This window comes from Myotis davidii, unplaced genomic scaffold, assembly GCF_000327345.1.
Source record: "Myotis davidii unplaced genomic scaffold, ASM32734v1 scaffold370, whole genome shotgun sequence".
NCBI lineage: Eukaryota > Metazoa > Chordata > Mammalia > Chiroptera > Vespertilionidae > Myotis > Myotis davidii.
This window is the reverse complement of record NW_006288615.1, coordinates 6,212,872-6,216,526: the sequence shown is the minus strand read 5'-3', so window position 1 is coordinate 6,216,526 and position 3,655 is coordinate 6,212,872. Positions and strand designations below refer to the sequence as shown.

Genomic DNA, 3,655 nt, shown 5'->3' with positions numbered 1-3,655 from the left:
TAGGGAACAAAAGAAAGAACACACCATTTTAGTTCTTGATTGCAGCTTGTGGGAGGACATAATTATGTCAGACCTTGATTTAGAGAATACTTCCTTTGGTCTGTAAAACCCCCAAGCGAGCTACCGATTCAGCAATTGGAACCCGTTTGTCACTTGGCCGCCTGGAGCCAGGAGATGTCCCTCTGTGGCCCCTCCATAAAATCTCTTCATTACCAATCTCCTTGTTTCCTTCCTTGAATTCCCCCTCTCCTGTCTCCTTACATTGACATTGATGAAGTTCAAAGAAGAATGAACCAATAATTCAGGAATGGAAAGTCACTCCTAGAAAAAGGTTAAGGGATTACCCTGGGTGAACTCGGGAGAAGAAATTCGAGTTGGGTGTTCAGTGAATAAAGCATTCAATGGGAGATCAATATGCCAGTTACTCTGGGGACGAGCGGGTAGGAACAGCTTCTTGGAGAGATGCCCAAGTGGCCCACGAGGCGACTGCTTGGCCATAAGGGGGACACATGGTGGGATATGATGACGAGGGCAGCAGAGGGTCCCTTCCTGAGTGGAATCAGCAGGTGCTTTAGACCTGTAGTGATGGGCAGGTAGGAGGCTCCCCGCTGTCCTCCTGTGGACTGGGTGGACTGGGCTAGCAGGTGGAAGGAAGCCCTTCTCTCAAAGAGATGGTGTTGGATTCAAGCTCAAATGTGTTGTTTATGTGAATTTGTGGAGCTACTCCCTTCACCAGGGGGACACTCTTTGTCCTCCTAGTCTTCTCCCCTTTGTCCTTTGAGCCATCAAGTCTAGTGTACAAGGGGGTCTGAGAATGAGCCAGGTCCCACCTCTGCTTCCTCTGTCATGTTTCTGTGAATCAAAGACTGTTCCCTGCATCCTATGTCCCCCATGTCAGCCTGTCCCTCCTTGTTTTTCAGGGTCACAAAGGCAACAGAGGCGACTCGATCGATGTAAGTTGCATGCATGCAGCACAAGTCATTGTCTGTGAGTCTTTTGTCTGCTGTCCTTATACCTTCTTTTCTTCCTTTTAAAGCAATGTGCCCTCGTCCAGAGCATCAAAGATAAATGCCGTAAGTACATGGCTTCCGGCTGTCAGGGACACACTTTTATTTTGACATATGAAGTTCTCATACAGTGGAGTGACTTTCCCTCTCTCTGTTCCTTTGTAGCTTGCTGCTATGGTAAGTTCATTTCAGTGGTGTGACTTCCTTCGAAGAAAGAAGACCCCTCTTCCAGTAAGTAAAGTTTGTCTTTGAAACCCCTCCCCCTTCCCAGGGCCCCTGGAGTGCCCCGTGTTCCCCACGGAACTGGCCTTTGCTTTGGACACCTCTGAGGGGGTCACTCAAGATACCTTTAGCCGAATGAGGGACGTGCTCTTGAAAATTGTGGGCGACTTGACCATTGCCGAGAGCAACTGCCCAAGGGGGGCCCGCGTGGCGGTGGTCACCTATAACAACGAGGTGACCACGGAGATCCGGTTTGCTGACTCCAAGAAGAAGTCCGTCCTCCTGGACAGGATCAAGAATCTTCAGGTGGCTCTGACGTCCAAGCAGCAGAGCCTGGAGACTGCCATGTCCTTTGTGGCCAGAAACACGTTCAAGCGAGTGAGGAATGGATTCCTGATGAGGAAAGTGGCCGTTTTCTTCAGCAATAAGCCCACGAGGGCATCCCCACAGCTCAGGGAGGCTGTGCTGAAGCTGTCAGATGCCGGGATCACACCCTTGTTCCTCACCAGCCAGGAGGACCGGCAGCTGATCAACGCCCTGCAGGTCTGTGCCGGCTGCTCTGTGACACCTCCTGCTGTCCTTCTTGGGTTCTGGGAAGGTTCTCAGGCATGGCCTCCCCCCCAACCCCCGCCCCCAATGGTGTATCCATGACCCACAGTTTCTAGAAGGTCCTGGAGGACACTGAGAACTTCTCTAGTCAGGTTTCCAGGACAGCCTCTGGCTCCGGCACCAGGTCCTAGGCTCCCTCCTCATGTGTTGGAGGTAAATCTCCCAGGATGACCCTGGAGGTCTTCCATTTCCTAGTGAAGTCCCCAGACGTTGGTGAGTCCAGCTCCCCAGGATGTACCGCTGCTCAAACCATTCTTCAGCTGGGCTGGCACCTAAGGATCCGCTTGTGACATGGAAAAGGGCACCCTTGTCATTTGCTTGAATAACTTGTTTGTTACACTTAATCAATGATTATTTTCTCATTGTAAATTCTGGGCTTCTTGTTCAAGGGGGTGGATGGCGGGCATGAAGGGAGAGCTGGACCAGGAGTGAGGAGGCCCTGGCTCTGTTATCAGTCTACTCAGCACCTCGCTCTAGGTCTCTTACAGTAACGTGGTCACGTCATTTCACCTCTCTGTGGCTTAGATTATGTACCTGTAGAAGCTGATGCAGGTTGAGACAGGCTCCAAGATTTGTACTTTCAAGCTGGACAGTCTATGGTTTTCTCATTGTCTGTGTCAGCGAGAGGCAGCTGGGTCATTGCCAACATTTCTCAGGGTTTATTCTCCAAACCGCAGGCCAGTTGGGGCACAGAGCACTGGGCATGGGATCCTGCATGGGCCACCAGCCATGTGCTCTTGTAAGGGGCATGCTGTGTGGGCCGAGGGACCCAGAACCACACATGTGTCTAACAACATAGTTTCAGCAAGTTCGAAAAATGAATTATTCATTAATTGAACTTAATTATTCATTAAATAAACAGTTAGTGATGGTGTGCGGGAATTGTGAATCCTCTGGAAATGATTTAATCACTGCCTTGTCATTAAATCCCTTTTGAGACCTGGGCGAGAGATGAAGCAATGGAGCTAGTGTTTCCCAGTTGTTATTATTATTGCAGAAAGGGATGATATTATTTAAGCCCCCACTATTCGACAGAGGCTAGACCAGGCATTTTACACACATTACCAAACTTAATCCCTCAAATAATTCTGTTGAGAATTTACTGTCATCCCATTTTACAGCCGAGGAAACTGAACCCCAAAGAGGTTAAATAATCTTGCTTCAGGTTTGGCAGAAAGTGCAGGAGTGGGATTCAAACTCCAGCTCATTTCAGGAGGAGAAAACCTGTGTTTTTCTATTAAACGCAGTGACTCTTCTAACCTCCCCTCTAAAACAGTGAGAAGATACTGAGCCTCTGGGAAGTTTGTTTTATTGATGTGACTCTAATTTATTGTTCAGCTATATTTTGCAAGTAGTTACTGATTTTGAACATCTTACTGAGTGTTTTCTTTTTTGTTTTTGACCAGATCAATAACACAGCTGTGGGGCACGCACTGGTCCTGCCCGCCAGGAGGGACCTCACGGACTTCCTGAAGAGGGTCTTGACTTGTCACGTTTGCTTGGGTAAGATGTTTCTCCAATGGGCACATCTGTCCAGTTGCAACTGCAGAACATACAATCCATGGAGGGACATTTGAGCACATGGCTGTCATCCGGGTAAAGGGCTGGAGTTAAGTGAAGATTCATGAGCCTGTTACTTACCATGTAAACACTACATGGTAGTTTACATGTTTAAAGTAGAGCCTCAAAACAGAGCTTCTCCAAGATGGAAAATGACTCATTTTATAGGTAATGAAGGAGAACATGGGTTCTACTTCAATTTTGACCTTGGAGCCTAGATTTTAATTATCTGGCTTTGGGACTTTCTAGAGTATATT

The 3,655-nt window shown here is 48.2% G+C and overlaps 1 protein-coding gene across 1 annotated transcript in view; it reads left to right on the top strand.

The window, feature by feature from the left end:
• The window catches only part of COL6A3 (collagen type VI alpha 3), a 74,957-nt gene that overhangs the window by 56,778 nt on the left and 14,524 nt on the right, over nt 1-3,655 (top strand). The window contains 5 exon segments of the mRNA XM_015561807.1: nt 921-953; nt 1,037-1,073; nt 1,173-1,184; nt 1,279-1,772; nt 3,245-3,341. Of these exon segments, the coding sequence (XP_015417293.1) occupies nt 921-953; nt 1,037-1,073; nt 1,173-1,184; nt 1,279-1,772; nt 3,245-3,341 (673 nt within the window).